Raw genomic sequence first — 24,365 nt, 5'->3', positions numbered from 1 at the left:
GAACAGTATTCTAAGTCTTTGGTTTCTTGACTATTTGTGTGCATGTATTAACAAAAACAACTGCTACTTCTTAAAGCTATAAGAATACTTTTAGAGTTTCTGGGCATCTAAAAGCTTTGGAATTACTTCTGACTTCAAAGTAAAGTCATTAATGCTAACTTGTTAGAAGCTAGCAATTCCACTGCAGAATCTGCAACCTACAAACAAGTTTTCAGCTTTTTTGATGAAGCTTCAGATATTAGGGACACAATTCAAAGGATTAGAATATGCTTCAGCCTTACAGTTACAGTCCACTAAGACTATGGAAAATTAGAAGACTGGATATTATTTTGTCCATAAATAACCCCAACAGTACCACTAACATGATGAGAAATGTTTCCAAAGACAGGCAACAAAGGGGGTAGAATTCTATTCCAGATAAAAAAAAAAATTCAATGAAATTAAAATCTCCCCCACACACACACTTGTTTTTCCTATTATCTAACCTTCACCTGTCCAAATACTGTATATATTAAGCTTTCAGATATATATGAACTAGAGGTCTTTAGTGAACACAGTAATACAAGTCATATATACAATTAGAAGTCCAATTCTGAATGCTTATGTGCATCTACAATTGCTAAATTTATCTGATTCAGTGATTAAAAATTTAGTTTCTCTCTAGTGCCTATACTGCATGTGGTGATGAACTTTCATTGTTTGAAAATGCAACATACAAAAGAAAGAGATGCTTTAAAAAGCCACACACCAACTGTCCTATACTACTTTGTAATTCAAAGACATGTCACATACTGAAAGACTATCCTGGGCACAGGAGAAGTAGTCAGGCCCTCTCATTAATAATCCTTGTTTATACCTTGTTACCTTATTAGCAATGCAGTTCTTGACCCTGAACATTTTCAGTGGCAGCATCCTCCTTATGAAGGAATTTTTTAAATAGGTCACTCCATTTCTAACATCTTGCATAATGTAGTCAAAAGTCAAAAGCTTTTTACAACGGGAGGATACTTCAGTAAGTCTAGTGTTCCCAGATATTGAACAGGTACAGGCAGAAGAAAACAACTAGGCTCACGTTGCTGTCAGGGGTGGGGGGGGGGGAGAAGAGAACAAACAAACAAACAAATAAAATTCCTCCTGCTCTGGTCCTAATGCCAGATGAGACAGTAAGCTGAAGTTTTTTTCCAGGATTTGAAACAAGCAAAGGATCCTAAGAAGCCACGTTATGCTCGCACTTAAGGCCAGCTCCAATAAAGCTGGATTTTACAGACACCATACAAATCTTTTGATGAACGCTTCCAGACTATATATATAAATTAAACAAAGTTAATTTAAATATGGTGCCCTCAGTGTTAGCTCCTTTCCTGAGAAGGACAGTAAATGAGCTTCGCCCACGATCACCCCCAGGAACTTTCTAACACATTTAACTAGCAGTGAGATGCCAGGATTAAATGTTTCTATGAGGTCAACCCCCAAAAAGGACAGTGCTTGCTTTGATTAACTTTTTTTACATACATACTTGTTACTTCTTGTAAGAAATCCAGACAAGGTCGGCTACTTCCAGAAATACTTATTGAAACAGCCAATGGAGTCTGTCCTTCATAGTTCCTTGTGTTAGTGTCTGCTCCATAATTATATAACATTTGTGCACAAAGCACATCATCTCTAAGAGCAGACAAGTGTAATGGTGTCTGTCCATCTTCTAAGCGGCCCAAGTTTGTATCCGCCCCTCTCTGAAGAAACATTCGGCAGTAAGAGTGATTGCTTTTGATCACAGCGTATCGTAACAGGAAACCATTTTGAATGTCGATGTTGGCATTGTGATCCAGAAGGATTTTCACACAGCTTGACCTTTCTCGGATAATGGCTAACTGAAGCGGTGTAGTACCTTTATCACTGAGCGGATCAACCTCAGCCTTGAACTCCAGCAGGAGTCTGACAAATGAGTCTCTGCCATAGTGGGCTGCTACATGGAGGGGAGTCCAACCATCATTGCTTTTTGCATTGATAATGTCACTTCTATATTCTGATTCCAACATCAAGCGTGCAATCCTTGCTCGGCCATGCATGGCAGCATAATGCAGAGCAGTGAAGCCTCCGATTAAGTCCTTAACTGTGGGATCAGCTAAAGTTAAAATACAAAACAAAGGGAAAAAGTTAGAATACAAAAGACTGCAACCAAAAAAACCAAATAAAATAAAACAGCAGAATGTTACTCTTCAAGTAAATCTTGAAATAGTTTGACATGCTTCAAACTACTTCTTGCTTTTATAGACTAGGGTCAAGATTTTAAAAAGTATTTAGGCATTACTTCACTTAGGCACCAAAATTGCCTAAATCCCTTTTGAAAATAAGATTTAAACTCCTAAATCAGTTAGGTGTTGCAATGCTGAATGCAGCAACGCCTAGATAGATTTAAAAATCTGGGCCTAAGTTCTATTTTAAGGCAGAGTCAAATGATTTATTTCGTTTAATAAAGGTAATCAACAAGAAAAAAAATGAAGTTATGTTTAAACACACGCATAGTTCTCCTATCACTTTTAAGCTAATTGCTCAAACTTTTGTCCATCCAGTTCCTTTCCAGCTCTAATGTTGTGCTTCTTTCTCTCTCTTTTATTTTCCCTTGTGCTACTTCTTGGTCTTAAAAAGAAGCATGTGTAGCAACATCTGCTGTCCCAAATTACAGATGTTTTGTGGTCTGGCAAGATGGTGTTGTTTTTAGGGTGTAATACTGTATTAAGTAAAAAGTTTCTCTGTGGTCTGTAGGATTTCCAAAGCATGTAAGATATATGCTATTTCAGATCATCTTGATAAAAGTCTGTTTTTATAAGATGAAAAGTCTGTTCTGAATTTATAGTTTTACAAAAATTTAAGATTTTACAAGAATGTAAGCATCCCCTTACGGGGGGAAAAAAAAAAATCAGGAGACATGGCAGTGCTAAATTCACAAGTGATTGGATAGTTTCCTCCCACCCTCCCCTCAACACACAGAAATTCAAATAGCATGCGTGTGCTCTCTTATTTATTACATATAGATACAAAAATAAATATAAATCAACCAGACCAAGTTAACTAATTCCACTCCTCACTCCTAGACACAGAGTCACACCCCTTGCACCCTAAATTATTTTTCACAAGTCTTTACTCACATGCACTTATCTTACTTTTAGCCAGCTAACTGGACTATGGAGCCTGTCCCACTACCATTCTTATCCAGCTGGCAAGGCAGGCAAAGAGTCATCTCCCTCCGCCTTCACCTATGTGCATCACTTCGTAATGTGCTCAATTTCTACCAGTCTACAGCTTGGAAACCCGAGTCTATTTCCTAACCCGGGTCTCCTGGTTTGTAAAGAGAGGTGCTGTCCACATGGAAGACCAGCCTTAATTTGACACTATCACATTATACATTTCGACTGTGCAAAACCCTGACAGCCACATTGCTGCACCCTGTCACTTCATTCAATGCATTTTTCCCATCCATAAATCCAGGGTTTTGATGGGAAAGGGGAGGCAGGGGTGCAGAAAGGGGTATGATGGAGTGACCCTTCTTCCAGAAGGTCAAAGGACAGAACATAGCTCCCTCTGGAGGCTGCCAACACCTCTTCCAATGTTGGGTGTTGTATGTGTTGCTCGGGATAAACATCCCCTCATCCCCTATCCTCTCCTCTCCTTCCTTCCTCCCTCCCCCCCCCTCCAGGCAACTGTGTGTTCTTCATCCTTAGCAGCCTGGGGAGTAAAATAAGCCCAATCTCAAATTCCAACCTACTGTGAAGGTACAAGGGGAGTTTGCAATATGATCTGGCAGCAAGTTAGGTCAATGTAACGCTGGGTTAAATATACAGAGGAATCCAGTCACAGAATGGAGACAAAAAAGTTCTGCTTTATATGGGTCTCAAGTGCCCACACCTGGAATCAGTTATGGGCATCACCTCACCAGAAATATTGACAAGACAGACAGAATTCAGAGGAGAGCAACAAAAACGATGAGGGAGCTTGAAAGATTGTTTTTTTTTTTTTAAATATAAAAACAGGAAAGATTAAGAGAGCCAAATAAGCATAGCATGCCTAAGCAATTAAAAACAGAGCAGTGGGGGAACAATCAACAAAGGGTATTAAGGAACGGGAAGTGTTGCCGCCTGAGGTAAGTAAAGGGGGTAACTTGACATAATGAGATGAAATTAAGAACAAGTTTAGATTAAGTATCAGGACAAAATTCCTTACAGTGAGCTGTATTAGACAGTGGAATAGTTTCTCAACAGAAGCAGCAGAAGCCTGAGCTTCTTTAAACTGAGAAGTTTAAAAATGAAACCGGACAAAGATAACTGCAGGGAGCAGTCCTGTTTTGGCAGGAAGCAACTGGTATCTTTCCCAACCTGCTCTAAAATAGAGCCCACACCACTGCAGAATGTAAAAAAACAAAAAAACAAAAAAAAAATATTAAAAATATCAATGATCAGCTGAAAAAATATTCTTCCCTGGGTCAGCTGCTCTAAGACTTCCTAGCTCCAGACTGCTCAGCCAACATTCTAGATCCACTCTCAAATCACTTCCACTCCATTCTGTTTGATCCATTCTATCCACCTGCTTAAAAACCTAACAGGGTTGTGGCATACCTGTTACAGTGATGTAATAAGTCTATGGTATCTCTGTTTCTAGACTCACCTAGATTAGCACTAGCAGCGTTTTTGAATTAACACCATTGGCTCTCAAACAAGGCCACTCTTTTGTAAGTGTTTCTTCCCCCTCTACCTTCAATCCAATTCAATTCCTCCTAATTATATAAAGTCCAGCCAAGAAGTAGCAAACTATGTAAGAGATATCACTGGAAAAAGTAAAGGAATCCAATCAATTGTGTAAACAAGCCACATGACAGTTAAGCTTTATGAAAGCCAATATGATGGACAGCACCATATGGTAATGATATTTTAATTCCCGTTAAGATTATGGGTTTTTACTGGACCACTGGTACCAATTTTCTACTCAATTAACCAGTCAGATCATTAAAAAAAACCCCGAAAAGACTGAGCATTATTGTTAAGGAAGTGCTTTGCTGCCATCTTGTGGACAAACTATTATGCGCTGCACATTGGGAGGATCAAAAGCACTTACTAAGGTTTTTCCATTCCTACCATCCCACAATAAAATTAACATTGTGGTATTGAAGTCAAATGTATAACCTTGCTCATTCTAGGTTTCTCTGTTTGCATTGTTCTCTTAAGTAACTGTCCAATTCTGGAGAGTGAGCTTTGTTGTACGGCCACTGGTCATAAATCTGGAAAGAATCCGTTTGGAGACTCCTTGTGATGGGTTTCCTCTTTCCTCTCCGTTCCCCCACCAAAAAGTCACAGGACTGTTATGAAGAGCAAGTCTACACTTAAAATGCTGCAGTGGTGCTGTGTCGCTGTAGCTCTTCAGGGAAAATGCTGCTATGCCGACAGGAGAGCTTCTCCAGTTGGCAGAGCCAATTCACCTGCACGAGAGGTGGTAGCTACATTGACGGGTAGCGGTGTGTACTCCTTTTATTTCAGGCTTGCTTGCTTCCAGAGACTTACCCCTAACCACAAGATTCAGAAAGACTCATCACAGTGCTGCCTGCATGGGATTTCCTAAGGCAATACTGGCACAAGGAAGCTTCAAGAAATGCACTAATCTTCATCCACAAAAATACAATTAGTCTAGGTGAACAATATTTCACACCTTCTAGTTTCTCCTAGATTCTGTAAGGCCTTACTAGATTTAGATGTTGTGTAGTCAAATTTTCATAGAACAGAAACTCCTTTAGGTCACTACTCTGAATTTTCAGCAGTTTCTTAAATTCCTTTTGGTTTCAACGAGTCTTATCACCATTACTTTGATAGCCAAACAATGTTCTTACTCGCCTAGTGTATTACTGGAATATAAAACACATAAAAGAGGTAACTGCTCTGCACCCTAAAGATCCTAGCTGGCCATGATTCAGAGGGCATTAGCACAGCATAATTCTTCCCCTAATTTACTTCACACACGATGGCTTAGCATGAAATTTGGAAAGCACAAATATACCAGAGGGAAAAACTTTGCACTGGCTAAGAGGATGGATCAGACGGCTTCTCTAATTTTCTATGATTCTGTGAACAACTCTGCCCCTCTCTTTTCCCTGTGCTGCTCCAGTAGGAGCACTGCTCCTTGCTGCTTAGATTGCTCCTGCAGATTCTGTTTGTCATCATGCTTTCATTATACTGAAAAAGAGCTGCTTTCTCCACTCTCCTTGCAGACTAAGTCTCTCCACTGCTCTGTCCCAATCTCTATCATGCCATCAAATTGCTAAGAAATACCTTGTAACTCTGCTGGGCTGGTATATTCTCTTTGCATTTGGTTGCTCCTTCTGCTGGTTTCATCCTTGTGTCTGGGCCAAAGGACTGGCATGAATAAAGGAAAACACTAACATACCATTCACTCTATAAACTCTATATACAACTAATACACTGACGAGCTGGATGGTTTATAGCTGATACAATGGTCAGTCTACTTCCAGATGACCAACTCCCACATTGTTAGTCTCTCCCTCTTCAAGTGCCTAGTTACTCAACTTTCCAATTCCTCCGACTGCATTCTACACTGCTGCCAGCACTAGGCTATTTCATTACAGATAATTCTCACCTGGCAATAGATTTATTAAAAGCAATAACTAAAAAAGGAAAATTAGCAGCCAGTCAGTAGCATTTATAGGAAAATGGTTATAAGAGGATGTACTAAAAATGAAAAGACAAGTTTACAGAGCTTGTAGATCTGGAAAGAAAGTCAAATTTATAAGACTGAGAAGATTTTTATATATCTCAAATCAAGTACTTGAAAACTGGGAAATGCCAGATTTAGAGTTGCCCATGAAACTTAAATTCTGACTTTTAATGTGGCATTTTCCAATTTTAAATTGCTTGACTTTGCAACCTAAATAACATTCTTTTAAATGTAATGTAATATATATGTATGTGTCAAATAATGCAACACAAACTAGGGGCCTGATCTCATCCAATGTTACTCATGTGAGTAGTTTTTATTAATCAATCAGATGGTTCATGTGAGTTTCTATGGGATGGGAAGATAGTAAAAATTGAGCAAACTATCTGTCTGATTTAGAACAGTGTTAGGGAGTTCAGGAGTTCCATCTAGCCCTTCTCTGGCAGAGAAAAAGTTTAATGAGGCAGCGCTCTAACTGGGGATGTGGCACACCCATCTCTCCCACTCTGTACATTGTGCAGTGCAAGGACAAGTTCATTCCACTGACCTCCAAAGTGTAGGAATTTTGGTAAAAGACTAAAAGTAAGGAGTGCTTTCTGTACTAAGTACTATGTACATTTGCAGTACTCTCTATTATTAGTGATGTGCTTTGCCTCAATTACCTCTAAGTGACTCAAGAAAAAGTGCTTCCTTAAAAGACTTCCATGTTTTGACAGAAGTCATCAGGAGTGATATTTACCTTAAAACTTTACTTCTATTGATTCCCTCTTATACTATGCTAACCAATTACTTGTCTTTGATGTTTATACCCTTCAAATCAATAGTTACAAATATGGCCTTGTCTTCACTCTGAAAAAAGGAGCATGTGTAACTCAAATTAGCGAATGTGTGGTAAAATCCTAGTGAAGACAAGGCAGTTTATAATTTAACTTGATCTAATAACTCATGTGAAAAGTCTGTGGGGAAGCCTAGTCTTTAACATGACCAACTGGCTCAAGTTAAAACTACAAACTGCCTTGTGTTAGACACTTACTAGGATTTTATCTATAGTTTGCGAACTCAAATTAAGAGCACATCTCCCTTGTAGCGCAGACAAGGCTTAAAAAAGGTGCCGTAAATTCTCTTACTTTTATAATTGCTTATTCATTTTGGTAATTCCTCCCTGACAATTTTGAGAACTAAAGAATGGAGATAAAAGGCTAGACAGTTTGCCAGCTCATGGAGCCAACATCCAAAACAAGTAGTGCGGAGGAGTGAAGACAGAAACAAAAGCGCCATTCCCAAGAAACAAATGAGGTAAAATGAGAAAGTTACTTCAGAAATAATCTGATACCAATCTGGAAATGGAAGACTTTTGAATGGAACCAAGACCTTTTAATCTCTGTGCAACTCACCTCCGTGTTCAAGAAATACACGAACACATCTCTCTTTCCCTCTTGCTGCGGAGAAATGAAGCAAGGTCCAGCCATTGGCATCTCGACCATTTGGAGAATAGCCCTGTTCCAACATCTTGCGCACAGTGTGAACATCCCCAGCAGCTACTGCAGCCTGAATCTGCAACTCTTCCTGTAGTTCAGGGTTCCTCCGACAGTGATGGTGTAACATCCTAGCTGAGTCTGCTTCTTACAAAAGCGTCATGCAGTCACACTATTCAGCTTTAATCAACACAGAGGATACATAAATTAGAACAGGGACTGAAAAAGAGAAGATGCCTTAAAAAAAAAAAAAGTCAAGAACACTTGTTAAAAATGACACCATGCAACAATTCTTACAATACACACTCAAACTAAGACCATTATAATCACAGGATCAAAGACAGTCAGACACAAAGGCGAGGGAAGAGAGATAGCTGTAGGGTTTCTAATTTTTTCATCCCAACAGAAAGGGATACTTACACATTTTGGGATGCCTTTTACAGTGTACAAAGTTCTTTTTACTGCAATGACAGTGTATAATAGTGAATAATCAACAATAAGTGAGGTTTAAAAAAAATCTCAGTGACTAAACTTAACATGATGGTCAATGCCTGCAGTTCTGGAGATACCATGCCAACTGTACCTGAAGTAGAAGAACGTATTAAGTACTTTATGGCACTGGCAGAGAAACAGACAAGATAATCTACTAGGTGTTTTTGCCACCCCTTCCTCCCCTTAGAGATGTTGTTACCTACAAGATCTACAAGTTTACATAAATGAACACATCATTTAATTTATTTTATCTTCTCATGTAACCTACCTAACAGGAATGTTCCGATGACTGTGCAGTGCTTAAAAAACAGTAAAATGTAAGCATTACATTAATTCCTGATTAGGGCCAGGAATCTGTTATGATTCTAAATTGTGAAATCCTTATTATTAACTAAAATCTGTAAAGAACCTTCCTATTGTGAGGGTTCAATATGAAGATAAGATTATAAAAGATCATGAACACAGAACTACTGTCGGTATACCCGTTGAAATAAATTATTAAAACTCCAATGAACACATATACTACCATGATTAATTTTGTGGTTATCACACTGTAGCATAGAAAGAGAGTGGGACCAAAACCATATTGCCTGTAATACTCATTAGAACATGAACTGTGAAAGATATGAAAGGTAGAGGAAACTTTAGACCTACTTGCTAATAGCTAGGGACATGACAAAACAATCATTCAGATATTTACAAAGCTTTTCACAGCAGATACAGTCGATAAGGCATTTTTGTTTTTACATATCATATCCCATAGAGAGGCAGTCCTATTACGGAGGGCTTAAGAGAAGAAAGCAAATAAGCATCAGCATCAGAAAGGGAAGTGCTGAGTAACAAGAGATAACTCAGAAGATGTTCAGATATGGGGGGGGGGGTAATACAGCTAGGGAAGAGCTCTTTTCAGAAAGAGACTTCAATAAGGTTAAAGGCTAAAGTTCTCAAACAAAATAATTTTTTTTAAAAATTAGTTCTTTAAAAAAACAACAACAACTTTACAGTGTCCCTTTAAAACAAGGTTGCCAAACTACATCATACCACCTTACAGTTTATATAGGCCAAATTATGTATGTTAAATAAAGGGCTTAAAGCTGCTTATAGGTCATTCAAGAGATAATTCTCTCAATGAATTTCCGATACTCTCATTGGCCATCCATTTCTACTATTCCAGATATACATACAGTTGAGAGAAAAGTTAGAATGTCAAACATTGCAATGCTTTCTGTATAAGGGCCTTGATATCTAGTCTTTGCTCAGTAAGGTTGTGTCTGTTACAAGAAGTTATTGCTAATGTGCATGCTGCCTACGGAACCATCTGTGGCAAAGAATGTGGAAAGAAAGAGTATATGAGATGAACTCAGAAGTTACAGGCCACCTAGATACAGATTGGATTTAGAAATAACAGGTATGTTCCCATTTTGATAGGCATATGATTAACTAAAAAGTTCACACAAAAGCTGTTGGAGAGAAGCTAGTTTCCGAGTTTGCTTAAGATTTCTTCTACTGTGGCATTATTTAAGAATATATAAGAATTTTCAAGTGTTTGTAAAGAGGGCACATATTGGATATTTCCCTCCCATTTGAAAATGCTCCCTTGGGATAATACTGGTCACTAAAGAGGATACCAGAGCTCAAGTATTTAAGTACTGCTTATACTAGTTTCCTTTAATGTGCTGAGCATGGTGTACAAGATGTTTTCAATTAAAGGCATTAATAACATAAGCTCACTATGGTGAAGAGTTAAAAGCTACAAATTAATTTCCTATTTAGTCAATGTCTTAAAACAGTAGGATTTCAAGCATAAAGTAACTGACCTATGAAATAAATCATCAGGGTAAGTGATGGAACAGGAGTAGAATGCAGTTAAGAATTTTTTAAAGCTTTTTCTGGAGAAGGAGCAGGATGAGAATATAGTTGGGAAGTGGGGCAAGAGCACATGAAAGAAGGTTTTGGATCAATCAAAGAATGCTGGGATTTGGAGCTATTAGGTTCGACAGTCTTTCCCCTCACATCCCTGTAATGTCTCTGCCATGTGTCCCATCCTCTGTTCTACCATTATTACTTTATTTCCTTCTTCCAGTTTTTCCTTTTTTCTGTCTTAACTCCCACACTTTAAAAAAGCAGCTGTTTAGTAGTATGTACTATATTGTCTGTGCTTATGGTAAGAAGAGTGGTTATGAAAAACCACCTACTTACTCTTCTCCTGGCATGTATTCAGAATCAAATTTGCTTAATCTAGTGACAAAGGGCCTTATCCAAAGTCCACTGAAGTCAATGGAAGTCTTTCTATTGGGCTTTTGATCAGGTTCCAAGCCATTTTTTTTCCTTTTATTTTTTTAAACTCCACTTAGCACTTCAGAGCCAACTCATCTCCCAGAGAGAGAGTTGGATTCTGCCCTGGATCACATATAAACAGTACTGTTAATGAAAATTGAACTGCAAGGACAAATTCTCCCTTCATTACATTTGTGCAAGTCTACTGAAGGTACTGGGGTCACTAGCATAACTGCTGGTAGAAACTGACTAGAAAAACCTTGAGTGGTGATATGTATGAGCCGGGGAGAGGAAGGGGGGGGGGGGGGAAATATATGCAGCTTGGCACTCTGATCTGAGTTTGAATTTGCAAAACTGGAAGTTATTAAAACTTGTTACTCAAAATGAGGATGTATGGTTATGGAAATCACCAAAATGCACCACACATCACCATTTCTACAGTATCTCTTTGCAGAGGAACAGCACTTTTAGGTCACATTATCCCAAGGTAGATGAGTATCATGCTAGTCACCCAAACACTACAGAGACAGGTACTTCGGGAAAGAAGGGGAGGAAAGAAATGAGAACCTCTCTTTAAGGCATCAGGACTAAGTTTCCAAATATCTTTTAAGGCAGCTGGATAAGAAGTAGAGATCCTTATCGTGCTGCTGCAGTCTCAGCTGGTGGGAATATTTGTAATGCAGTGTTATAAAAAGCTGGCACTGGCCCCACATGCTGCTTGCAGCCAGCAGGTATTATTCAGTTTAGCTAGACCAAACACATGCAGAGTAGAAAGACAAATTAAATCATTGGCAGCTTCTTTTACCACTTGTAGAGCCTTTACATTTACATTTCACTCTCTCAACCAGTACTGAAACTCAGATTATGCCATGTTAGGGTAATAAACATTTTGAGGTTTCAGGACAGCTGTAAACACACACCAATTTGGAAACTACTTTCATTTTAACTTCAAAAGTTCTTTCAAAATCCTTGTTTAGGGTATCAAACTTCGGAGTGGGAGAGAGGGCTAATGGAAGCATTGAACCATTTCGCATTTAATATTTGCAACTATAGTTAATCTCCCTTAGAATAGAAATTGTATGTGGGTGGATTACCACAAACAGGCTTTCTTCATGCAAATAAAAGTGGCAAGAAAGAGACATAAGATGTACCTGGAAATTCCCACTTGCCATGATTTGTACAGCATCATGCAAATAGATGGCAAAACAAGTTATTTGAGTTGCACGTACAGCTTGGATGAATTCAATCCATTCCTGAAATATTACCTTACAGGAAGCTGTTGCTGTTTTTGATGTGTGTTCTACTCTTCATGCTCCTCATTGTACATAATCTTGTGGGCCCATATAACATTTCAAACAAGCTGCTATCCCTTGAAAAGAATAATATATTCTTGTTAGATACAAAAATAGATTAAACAGAAAGGGTCTGTCTGCTTTTACATTGCACCTGGTTTGTAACCTCATGTCATCATAATGCTGTTATGCTGAAAGAGGTACCAAGTATCAGGTCAGTTCTTATAAGATGTCTATCTGTTATGACAGATAGTCTGTTGGTTGCCCAGGTTGGAGTTCACTTTGATTCACCGTCAGTCAGTCTTCCAGGATATTTTTTCCTGGTGGAGGGGAAGAAAACAATAAAGAATTTTTTTGGAAAAGTATGAGTGTAGGTAGACGTTTCTCTCTTTCCCCCAGTAAACTGAACAGTGAAAAACTAAGCCGAGTCCTCTCCTGAGGATTCAACCAGGGAAGAAGAAATCCTCCTCACCCCCAGCTAATGAATATGAGCAGATGCAAATCCAGCCAAAAGGATAAAGTAGGCTCTACTGCCATAGTTCCATGCACCCAACCCAAAGGATGTAGAGTCTGAAAACAACTGGAGGACAAGTTTAGCCCCTCCATCCTAGCTATCACTGTTACCCACTGGTGAATTAGTTTTTACATGTTAGGACTTAAGGGATAAACCATTCTTTTTAGGTACAATATCTGCATCTTCTTTTCCACTTCCCCTCCCCCTCATGGGCCTATTATTTAATATGGTTCAGCACATAAGTGCAATATCAATGCTTTGTCTGACCAGAACCTTTGCAACACATAAATCCCTGGAATCATAACTAAACCAAGGCTTTGCCTATTCAAACTTTCCTGAACATACTTTGGGGATATTTTTATTAAACAGAACACAAAACTCAACTTCTGAAAGTGTTATAGGATCAATATACTCACTAAAAGGGCCATTCACTTGACTTGGACGTCATTAAGCACTGCTCTCTCTCCGATTTCTCTGCTGCCGAGTTCCCCCCTCTCTGACCATCAGCTCCTCCCCTCTCCCACAATACCCTGTCAGTCTTCCTTCTGAGACTGTCAGTCCATAGGCACTGATGATATTTCACCTTCTCTCAGCACTCTCCTCTTTCTTCTATTGATATGGTTGTCAATTCTCTCCATATTTCATTCACAACCCTTGATTCTCTCATCTCTCTTTCCCATCGCAAGGTCCACCCTGCCAACCCCAGCTCTAGCTCATCCTCACCATTCACTTTCTCTTCTGCTGCTCTGCTATTATGGAGCATCGCTGATGAAAATTCTGTGACAAGGCTACAAATTCCACTACAAATTCATTCTCTTCTCTTTCAGTTCTGCCATCTTCCTAGCTAAACAACTCTACTTCTCCAACTCAGTGAATCCCATGCCCACAATACCAGCCACCTTTTCCTCACTCAAAACCTTCCCTTCTCCTGCCTCCACTTCTCTCTTGAAAATTTTGTCCAAGAGAAAGTTGACAAAACATGTGACTTTTCCTGTCTGCTCATCCAGCCTTCCCTTCTCCTACAACTCTCTCCTCTTTCTTCTGTGTCACAGATGCAGAAGTTTCTCATCTGCTCACTTCCTCTAACTCCTCCACTTGCTCCAATGACCACATCCCATCTCCTGAGTGCCCTTGTGCCCACACTCATTCCCTCTCTTACTCTTCTCTAATCACTCATTCTTCTTTGGCTTTTCCACTTCGCAATACAAGCATGCTTTAGTTTTTCCCATCTAAAAAAACCCCCACCCTTCACCCCACTTGCCTCTCCAACTACTGCCCCATCTCCCTTTTATCTAAGCTCATTAAACACTCTGTCTACAAATCACTGTTTGGAGTTCCTCTCCTCCAGTTCCATCTCAGACTCTCTCCAATCCAACTTCTGTCTCTTGCACTCCACTGCTACCACTCTCACCAAAGCCTGATCCTCTTGATTCAGTCGGCCACCTCTGACACCATTGACCATGCGTCCTCTTCTTTAAATTTCATCCTTCCTTGGCTTCTGTGACTCTGCCAACTCCTGGTTCTCCTCTTAGCTCTCTAATCTCTCCTTCAGCGTGTCCTTCAAAGGATCCTCCTCATCCCCCATTTCTGTGACGGCCCAACTGGGCTCCTTGGTTTCCTTCCCTTCTCCCTCTACACCTTCTCTCTGGTTAACCTCATCCAAAAACATGAATTCAACCACCACCTCTACTCAGACAACTCACAAGTTGTCTACTCCAAACCTATCTTTCAGTCCAAACTAAAACCTCAGCCTGTCTCTCAGACATCTCTTGTCGATATCTAGCTGTCAACTCAAGCTCAACATAACTAAAATAGAACTCTTAATTTTTCGCTCAAAGTCTTCCCCATTACCTCCCTCAATCACTGCAGACAACACCAACATCCTACCTATCACTCAGGCCCGAAACCTGGGAGTCATTTTCAATTCTGGCCTCTCTCCAGGTCCTCACATCCAAGCTATGTCTAAATCTTGCAGTTCCTTCTGTATGACATCTCTAAGATTGGGCCTTTCCTAGCCATTCACCCAGCTAAAACCCTTGTCCAGGCTCTCATCATCTTACATCTCGATTACTGTGACATACTTCTCTCAAGCCTGGACAAATGCAACCTTGCCTGCTCTCATCCATTCAGAATGCTGGAAAGATCATTTTCCTAATCTGTGACTTTGACAATGTCACATCTCTCTTGCATCCCTCCACTGGCTTCCCCTTCTCTGTCCCATCAAGCATAAAGCTACTTGTCTTCACTTTCAAGGTCACTCATAGCCTATCCCTACTCTACCTACCATTTACCATTCATTATGAAGATGTTGACTCCCCCTTCCGACTGACACATGATGCCAACCTCCATCAACCACTTTTTACATTTCCAAACAAGCTCCTTCTTGCTTTCCTCCCATGCTGTCCCTCATGCTTGGGAGAAGCTCCCCATGAACATCTGCAAAAAGAACAAGCAAAAAGAAAAGAAAAGGAGTACTTGTGGCACCTTAGAGACTAACAAATTTATTTGAGCATAAGCTTTCGTGAGCTACAGCAAAACGGCAAAAGTAAGATCTGGAAATTTAATGAAGAGTGATTTTATTGAGTGCAATAACTTAAGTTCACCTATTAAAAGGATTTACAAAGGTTGGTTAAAATACTTCACCAGACTAGATTATTATAAGAAACAGAATGGTAACCAAAATCTGGCAAATATGTCTTGATACCAATGAGTGCTCTAATGTTGTTGCAGAGATTATAATTTGAGAATTTTCCACATCAATGCATCCGATGAAGTGAGCTGTAGCTCACGAAAGCTTATGCTCAAATAAATTTGCTAGTCTCCAAGGTGCCACAAGTACTCCTTTTCTTTTTGCGAATACAGACTAACATGGCTGCTACTCTGAAAAAAGAACACGCTTTCCTTATTCAGAACTGCTCTTTGTCCGCGATGCCTACAAAAAGCTTGCCAATGGCTAGGCTGCTGAGATCACTGTCTTTCATGCTGACCAATATGGTCTCCTTGTTTTCTTGTGCTCCCCACGTATCTGTATCCACCTGTTGTTGCTGGTCTTATACTTAGATTGGAGGCTCTTTAGGTCAGGGACATCTTTTTGTTGTGTTTGTATACAGCCTAGCACAATGGGGTCCTGGCACATGACTAGGGCTTTTAGGCACTACAGTAATACAAATAAATATTAAAAGCATCAATTGTTCCACTATGTAGTAGATCATATAAAACAAAGAACGTGGCTTTTTTCTTGCTTTGTGCCACTGAGCTGGACCAAAATAGTTACAAGAGATGTGCAATTTTAGCTTACATTAAGTGGCAGAAACTTTTAACATAATAAGATTAAATTTTTGCATTCTAAAAGTAACTGAGGGGAAAACACCCCCACAACAACCCTATCATTCACTACATTTTTGCTTTTCAATGCATAAAAAGCATCACACAACTAGAGAGATGATTACAGACCTGCTCAAAGTCACACTGCAATGACCTAATTCGATCACATTCTAAACTTGTTTGTGCATCACTGATCAGCCATTAGTTCTCTTTTTGTTTTTGCATGATTTTCACTTTAAAAATCCACACATTTTCTATTAGCTGATATAAATTAGAACTGCACTGATTTCACAAACTAGAGGCAAGGTAACAGCTTTCTCCACTAAAAACACAAGCTTTTTTTCCCCAGAGGAAAATAAGCTGCATACGGCAAAAGTAAGATCTGGAAATTTAATGAAGAGTGATTTTACTGAGTGCAATAACTTAAGTTCACCTATTAAAAGGATTTACAAAGGTTGGTTAAAATTCTTCACCAGACTAGATTATATCAGAAATAGAATGGTAACCAAAATCTGGCAAATTTGTCTTGATACCAATGAGTGCTCTAATGTTGTTGCAGAGATTATAATTTGAGAATTTTCTACAGCAATACGTTCCGTATTAAATAAGAAAGGAACCTAAATGGAAACTATATAGAAAATTCTGACAGCTCTTATTAGGTTTTCCCCTTACAGGAAGTTAGTGTTCATGAAAATGAGATCTGATAGCAAAAGTTATTGAAGTGTCCTGTGCATCCAGATGGCAAAATAGGTCGCAATCATCCCCAGGCCATAAGGTTCTGCAGCAGGCCTGTGGCTTATTTTATTGCTGGCACCTTAATACCACACTAACATGAGTAGTATATTACTGTTATACATGATATCGCTATGTCCACATGAGATATTAAGTCAAGATCCTATCTGTCTATTGTTAAAGTTAAATATCCAATAGCACTTTATTTTCTATTATTTTAAAAAAAAAATCATGACCAACGTTCTCTCCTCAGAACCCACTTGCTCATTACAAGAAGATGCCCAGCTAATATTGGCTAGTTTAAATGGCAATTTATTTACACTAAAAAACGTCTATGCTTGACAGTATATTTTGCACTTCTCCATCACCCTTCAATTGTTGCTCATTTTCCTAGGCTGCAGTCTATTAAGGGCAGGGATTGCGTCTTTCTGCATCTATCACATTGTCATTTGTATTCTTGTACTACTTACAATACCATTCCTATCATATCCCATTTTCACAAGCATCAAACAAAAAATGAGATGGCAGCATTTTAAGAGGCTTTATTATCCTGCTGTACTTCATGATGGACATGCTGTGCTATGATCCAGTCAGACTTCAAGCTAGGTAGGGCTTAGAAAGGTAAGTCCATGAAAGGGAGACCACCAAGTAATATTTAAATGCCTCAGGATGTGCCACTGATGAATCATTGGGAGCTGTTTTTAATCTCTGAATCAATAGTGAAAAAAATCCTCCAAAATACTATTGGGACATTGCACTACTGTCTTTCAAACCCAACTTTAAAAACAAAAAAACAAAAAAAACCTAGGTCCTCACAAGTGGTCATTAAAGATCCCATAACACTTCCTATAAGAATAGTGACATTGTAGTCCAGCATTCCGGCGAAATTCCAACTCCTCTAGTTACTTTCTGCTTATTTAAATTCCCCCAGAAATTTCAATTGGCCAGCCTATTCCCATCTTAAACTGCTGTGTGGCATTGCTACGCACTGTTAAACAGCTGTTGTGTTGTTACACTCCACAGGTGGCTGCATTTCAATGATGGGTGAAGTAAGTACCTATATGTTTATCTATGTTACAGAGATGTTGTAAGGATTATTTTATGGGCCAGATTTGAAAGAATTAGTAAATTACATCTCCCTGAATAATTCAAGACCCCTGTGCTGGAGAACAGCAAGGGTAGGCAGTGCTTCTCCTGCTAATCAACCTCATGGTTCCTGCCAAGGAAATGGGCAGCTTTAACTGCTGTTGGAGTTCCACTATTAGAAGCACCCGAGAGGAATCCAAGGCCATAAACCCTTCCCAGACAGGGCCACATTGGGCCCTTATGGCTCCCTTGGTATAAGGAAGGTTGTAACAGTTTTGTGCAGCTGCAACCTCTTCCTTCAGAATCTCCATGAGAGTCTAAACTGATGGACTGTAAAGTGAATCTGGCTCAGTCTGCCAAGTGTTTTGAGATCCCTAGATAGATGGTGCAAGTCCTATACACTCCTCTTAGGTCCAGTGGTGCAATTCTTATTTACTTCAGAGAGAGACAGAGAGAAGCAAGGATATAATTGACATGAAAATTTGGCCTCGAGTCAAGCACAATCCTGAGCAAATATAAATTTACATGACATGATACGTACATAATTTTAACATATCACTCATAAAAAAAATGAAGATTCTTTGTATACAAGTTTTGCATGGGCATAATTGCCTCCAAGAAATCATAATCACATTAAAGCTGCTTGTAATTTCCCATGGAACTGACATGAACATGTGACTTCTATCATTTAAATATCCGAATAGTGACATTTCAACGAGAATCAACAAGTAGAGAGAGAGAATATTTTGATACAAACTGAAATATCCAATCATTCCTAGAATACTTACAACACAGCTGATGCTGAATAAAAATAAGCAGCATTTATATAACCTGTTTCATCCTCCAAAGATCTCAACTAAAGATTTATATTTGCTCAGAGTCTCATTTCAGAATGTCCTAAAAGGGAGAGGAATTATTTAAGCTCAGCACCAATGTGGATACAAGAACAAATGGGTATAAACTGGCCACCAGGAAGTTTAGACTTGAAATTAGACAAAGGTTTCTAACCATCAGAGGAGTGAAGTTTTGGAATAGCCTTCCAGGGGAAGCAGTGGGGACAAAAGATCTATCTGGCTTTAAGATTCTACTCGATAAGTTTATGGAGGAGATGGTATGATGGGATAATGGGATTTGGGTAATTAATTGATCTTTAAATATTCAGGGTAAATAGGACTAATCCCCTGAGATGGGATATTAGATGGATGGGATCTGAGTTACCCAGGAAAGAATTTTCTGTAGTATCTGGCTGGTGAATCTTGCCCATATGCTCAGGGTTTAGCTGATCGCCATATTTGGGGTCGGGAAGGAATTTTCCTCCAGGGCAGATTGGAAGAGGCCCTGGAGGTTTTTCGCCTTCCTCTGTAGCATGGGGCACGGGTCACTTGAGGGAGGATTCTCTGCTCCTTGAAGTCTTTAAACCATGATTTGAGGACTTCAATAGCTCAGTCATAGGTGAGGTTTTTCGTAGGAGTGGGTGGGTGAGATTCTGTGGCCTGCGTTGTGCAGGAGGTTGGACTAGATGATCAGAATGGTCCCTTCTGACCTTGGTATCTACGAATCTATAATAATCTGAGTGAAAACAGTACAATGGACCACTTGGGCAGATAACAGCACAGGTTTTCATTCGTAGTTCTGGAAGCTAATGCTAAGGGCTCAACAATGGAAGACCGTCTCAGTCAGCAAGTCTTCCAGTTTCTAAGAGTCCAGCATAAGAAAAACAAAAAAGGTAGTTTTATATAACTAGAAAGCAAAACAGAAAAAACCTTACTTATCTTGTAAGTCTGTGTGTGCAGTCTTCCTTCTGCCTAGGAAATACTTGTGATACAGAGATCCTGATTTGGCCTTCAGTTTCTAACCCTGCTTCATTACTTGTCCCCAACGAAGTTTCAATTGTCAGGTAATTCCCTGATTGATGGCAACCACATTCACAAAACTGTACCCATCACAACCTTTGCTGAATTAGTATTTCATGTTAAAAAAGGAGCCTCACAAACAAAAAAATCAATGCTTGTTGTTCACCCTATGAATGAATCCCAAAGAACTAAGGATCTGAACAAAAAATACAGCACAGGTTTGCACCAGTGTAGCTACTTCAGTGAAATTACACTGGTGCAAGACTCCCTCATGTAGAAAAGCCCATGGGTGCACAATGAATATGTGCAGCAAACACAGTATGATTAGCAATAAGCATATGATTTGGATCATATGCCATAACCATGAATGACAGGTAACAGAGTACTTCCTCATTGTACTTTTAGAAAATCATCTTCTAAATCTTATTTGACTTGCATGGCTGTGGAGTTTTTGTTTAGCCATTGCATATAAATAATTGTGTTTGACCACAGATAATATGCATTAAGAATCCATCTATACTAGGAAAGTGATCAATTGTTGACCAACGTCATCAACAAAAAGTATAGCCTAGCCCCTCTGAAACTGGTGCTGAAAAAATATGACTGCTAGTGAAAACTGGGTCAAACCCTTTTCAACACATTTCAGAAAGTGCAGTAGACTCTAACAGAATGTAGTATTGATACTTTCTATAACTGTGGAAAAAGCTTAGTCTCATCTAAAACTTACATTTTCAAGATTGTCTGAAAAGGATTTTTCAGAAAACCAGTGTCAACAGCGAGTCATTTTTCTAATATAGATAGACCTAGAAGCTATGCTATTGTATGTTACCAGTTAACTGGGATTACAACAATGATTTTAAATGTATTCAATTCAGTTTCCTTTTTCTCTACCACAATGCACAGCTCTTCTTAAGGTAAATGAAACGTAGAAATGTTTTAAATAAGGAGAAGACATATTTAGATGTAGATTGACAACGAAAAGCAATATAAAACAGGAACTCCATCAACTGGAGCACACTATGAAAGGCATGGTTCCAGAGTACTTATGAGATCCTTACCAACTATCATATAAATCTGGTTTAGGCTTGAACATCTTTCTCCTACTCATACCTTTTTCCATGCAGACCCCTATACCTGAGCCACTCCTCTCTTCTTTTATCTCTTTCCTTTAAAAAAAGATTTCTTCCTCACAATTACTTCCATTCTCTCAGCCTATCAAACTTCCCCTTATTCTCATAGTAACAGTATTTGCACACAAACCATTGAATTCTCAAGACACGTGCACTACTGACTGAAGCAGTCTCAATCTTATTGCTGCAATGCTCATACTCTATTTCCCCACGACTCTGTTCGATTCTTATTACCATCCTACCATCACTCATCATGCAATATCTATTTAGATTATAAATAATTTGGGGCAGGGGCATCATATTATTTGTTTGTAAAGTACATTTATTGCCCTGTGCAACTAGCCAACCAACCATGGGAATGATTCCTATGAAAGAAGATTTTACTGTAAACAGTTGTAAAAATCATGTAAATAAGATATAAGCTCAAACACTCAATATAATCAGAAATAATGCAAATGGTCAAGTTACTTATAAATATCTAAACAGAATTTCTGGCAGAAAAAATAAATTTAACAAAACTATACACTAAGGCATCTTTATGTCTTCAATTGCCACCCTCCCTTGTTTATCTAAACCCTTGTAAATCTTTGCTATCAAAACATTTTTGAATTTGTGTAAAAACAAACACCTCCCAATAGCATTTTGAGTTGCAATGAACAATAATATTTGATTCTTCTGTGACTAAGTCTGCAAAGGTCAAGATACCTCAAGAAGGTCTGAACTTGTAAACAATCGATTGATTAGTATTCAGTGTTCACAAACTAACTGCAATACAATCTGTACATATATGCTTTATACTCATTAAGAATTACAGACATAATTATAAATAAGCCATCAAAATGCATTTACTGTTATCTATAAAAAGAAAAAGGAGTACTTGTGGCACCTTAGAGACTAACAAATTTATTAGAGCATAAGCTTTCGTGAGCTACAGCTCACTTCATCGGATGCATCCGATGAAGTGAGCTGTAGCTCACGAAAGCTTATGAGCTGTAGCTCACGAAAGCTTATGCTCTAATAAATTTGTTAGTCTCTAAGGTGCCACAAGTACTCCTTTTCTTTTTGCGAATACAGACTAACACGGCTGCTACTCTGAAAACTGTTATCTATGTTAGTAATGATTCTCAACCACTGCAGTTATCATGGAAGATTTCCTTTGTGTGTATAGGTGGGAAGTAAGACAAGGGGAGGGATGTATACAATTTTTATTTATTTTTAAATAAGGAGACCCAATTAACAATTGACAGGGAGTTTTTATAAAATTCTTAAAGAGAGAAGCCACAAAATATCTTGAAGCCGCAGCCCACAAAAGTAAGTAAATGTTTGCTATATTTAGAAAATGATAATGCAAAGCGCAGAACAATACACAGAGAAGGGAAGAAGTTCATTCCCTGTCCTGAAAAGTTATTTTACATTTTCAAGCCAAATAGCAAATAGCTTCTAGAGAAGGGGGGAACCTAATCCTACATACTCACATAAATGAGTCAGTAGAACCAACAAGAAAGGGTTCCACAAACATCCAGACAAGGTTGTGTGGATGTGCAGGAATGGCCCAGAATATGAGATAAAAGAGTGATGTTGGATTATCACCTTTATATTGAGTACTACTTTCACTTTTTCTTACTGTCTGTATCTTCTCCTTTGGACTCACAGCTTGCAAGTCTCCCCTGAGGCAACTTGAGCCTGAAAAGAGAGAGGTAGAACTGAGCTATGCAATGTTAGATGAATGAGAAGTGAAGGATAAAGGGTGTTAATGTCCAAAACACTGTCACGGTTGGAGAAGGGAGAATGAAGAGAGAGGAAGCAAAAGGTATTGCCACAAAGTGGAAACTGAAAAGGAGGGGTAATCCTCAGAGAATACTTGGGGTTTGAATGGAGGTAGAAAAACAGCAAGATAGTCAGTCTCCTCAAAGTACAGTCTCATTGGGATTGAAATAAGGGACAAGGACCATTAAAAGGTGGGCAGAGAATAACCCACAAATCAGAGTTCCTGGGGAATTAAAAGGAGCAGGAAGCTAACTGCCCCCTCCTCCTGCCCCCCAACAACAGAGTCTCAGGAGCTTTGAAGAAGAAAAGTAGGGCCTGGGGAGAAGGTTAGCCACCAGACATGGTTTTGAGGTCTGAAGGAAGATGGCCCAGAACAGAATGTCAGGGTGATGGTGGGTGCAGAAGAAATGGTAGAAACATCTGAGAGTAGAACATGGGCTCAGGATGATGGTGCTTGTCTTCCCTAACCAAAGTCTAGAGCAGCATTTCTCAAATGTGGCCTCGGTGGCTGCATGCGGCCACTAGGGGTTTTCTTGTGGTCACAGCCTCCCAGGCAGTAATTGGGTGGGAAAGGATCAGCCCCTCCCCTGGGGCCACAAGGAGGGGTTGGGCGCTGCCCTCCCTCTGGGAGACACAAATGCTGGAGGAGCAGACATCAAGTGCGAGTTCCCCATCTTCCTGGGGGCAGTGGGGCTCGGGCTTCCGGCTTCAGCCTTGGGGTGGCGGGCAGCATGCTCTGTCCACACGACAGCAGCTGTCAGCGGGCTCCGGCCATGGGCTTCGACTGTGTCTCTGGGTTTTGGCTGCGCAGAGACAGGCTTCGTCCCCTAGCCACTGGGCTTCGGGCTCACTTCCCCATCCAAGGCTTAATTTATCTCCCAGTTGCCAGGGATGAGTAAGTCTGCTGCGGAAAGTGATATTTGTATGTTAATATCACTTTTCACTGCCTCCCAACTAGCTAACAAGTCTGCTGCTGTGAAAAGTGATATTAACAAAACATACAAATAACACTTTTCAAAGAGGCAGACTTACTAGCTAGCGCATCTTAAAAAAAACCCAAAAACCCATAAAACCCACAACCAAAAAAGGAAAAGAAACAACAACAAAAGACAAGAACATGCGAAGCACCTTATTTGTGTTTCTATTCTATTTAGGTCCAGTAAAGAATAGAGAAAACTGTACATTGTTATTATTATTGAGTCTGTGGGGAAAAAAAACCCCAATATAAATAAATTACTATGATTTGCACATACTTACATATGTTTCCTAAACTTAATTAAATATTTTAGAAAAATTGTCATAGTGGCCACCACCAAGAGTTGGTGGCCGCACTCTGAGGCCACCAAAATTTTTGTTGTGAGAACCCCAGGAGTGGGGAAGAGGGTGAAATGCACAAAAGTGAGGAGGGGAGCAATGCACAAAACAGAGTATTTCAGGACACCTGAAAGGGGACAGTGGGACCAAGGAAGGGTGAACCCCCTATAGTAGGGTATCCAGAGAAGGATCAAAGGGGCGGGGGAAGAGGATGGAGCAGATTTGCTCTTCTCCAAAACAGTTTGGGAGGACAGCGGGGGCAAGGGATGCAGTGGGAGGAGGGGAGAGTCAGGGGGGTGAGGGCAGGTATGAAATGAGCTAGTCCCCTCCAGAGCAGAGTCTCAGAGGGGGCAAGGGGGAAAGCCCTCCTGCCTCAAGAGCGGTCTCAAAGAGAA

At 39.6% G+C, this 24,365-nt stretch overlaps 1 protein-coding gene across 8 annotated transcripts in view; it reads right to left on the bottom strand.

Annotated features, from left to right (window-relative positions):
* Positions 1–24,365, bottom strand: part of ASB7 (ankyrin repeat and SOCS box containing 7) — a 48,265-nt gene that overhangs the window by 23,203 nt on the left and 697 nt on the right. For 2 of the 8 annotated variants that reach the window (XM_038418394.2, XM_043494605.1), the window contains exons 2-5: positions 22,480–22,572; positions 12,224–12,327; positions 8,109–8,369; positions 1,517–2,122 (exon numbers count right to left, since the gene is read on the bottom strand). In XM_038418394.2, the coding sequence (XP_038274322.1) occupies positions 1,517–2,122; positions 8,109–8,319 (817 nt within the window). In that variant the 5' untranslated portion in view covers positions 8,320–8,369; positions 12,224–12,327; positions 22,480–22,572. Of the gene's footprint in view, positions 1–1,516; positions 2,123–8,108; positions 8,370–12,223; positions 12,328–22,364; positions 22,573–24,365 lie in introns of those variants that run through there. The other 6 variants (XM_043494602.1, XM_038418399.2, XM_038418402.2 and 3 more) reach the window with 6 other exon arrangements.

The sequence above is a fragment of the Dermochelys coriacea genome, chromosome 10, assembly GCF_009764565.3.
Source record: "Dermochelys coriacea isolate rDerCor1 chromosome 10, rDerCor1.pri.v4, whole genome shotgun sequence".
In the NCBI taxonomy this organism is placed as follows: domain Eukaryota; kingdom Metazoa; phylum Chordata; order Testudines; family Dermochelyidae; genus Dermochelys; species Dermochelys coriacea.
The sequence above is the reverse complement of the archived record's forward strand: the minus strand, read 5'-3'. Positions and strand labels throughout refer to the sequence as shown.